At 24.2% G+C, this 458-nt stretch overlaps 1 protein-coding gene across 3 annotated transcripts in view; it reads right to left on the bottom strand.

Annotated features, from left to right (window-relative positions):
* Positions 1-458, bottom strand: part of LOC106874739 (uncharacterized) — an 18,084-nt gene that overhangs the window by 3,679 nt on the left and 13,947 nt on the right. For all 3 annotated transcript variants that reach the window (XM_014922574.2, XM_052974440.1, XM_014922575.2), the window contains one exon: positions 351-386. In XM_014922574.2, coding sequence (XP_014778060.1) covers positions 351-386 — 36 coding nt within the window. The remainder of the gene's footprint in view (positions 1-350; positions 387-458) is intronic.

Raw genomic sequence — 458 nt, 5'->3', positions numbered from 1 at the left:
ATATATATATATACATATACATACATACATACATACATATATACATACATACATTCATACATACATACGTGAGAACACATAAGTTATATGTATAAATATCTACGTATTTATATATGCACATATATATGTATATATATATATAAATATATATATACATATGTATAAATATAAATATCCATACGACACTGCACACGTGTATACACAGACACACACAGACATACAGACACACACACAAACACACACACACACTTATATATACATACATATATAGATAGATATATATATATGATAAAACGCAAGAAGTAAAATAAGCTACATACAAATTATGATATGCAGAGAAAGGTACATACCTTTGTAGTACTGTCGTTGTTCCTCGATCTTTCTAGCTATAATTTAAAGGAAAGGAATAAATATATATCCTATATGAACATATATATATATATATATATATATATATA

Source organism: Octopus bimaculoides, chromosome 18 (genome assembly GCF_001194135.2).
Source record: "Octopus bimaculoides isolate UCB-OBI-ISO-001 chromosome 18, ASM119413v2, whole genome shotgun sequence".
Lineage (NCBI taxonomy): Eukaryota > Metazoa > Mollusca > Cephalopoda > Octopoda > Octopodidae > Octopus > Octopus bimaculoides.
The sequence above is the reverse complement of the archived record's forward strand: the minus strand, read 5'-3'. Positions and strand labels throughout refer to the sequence as shown.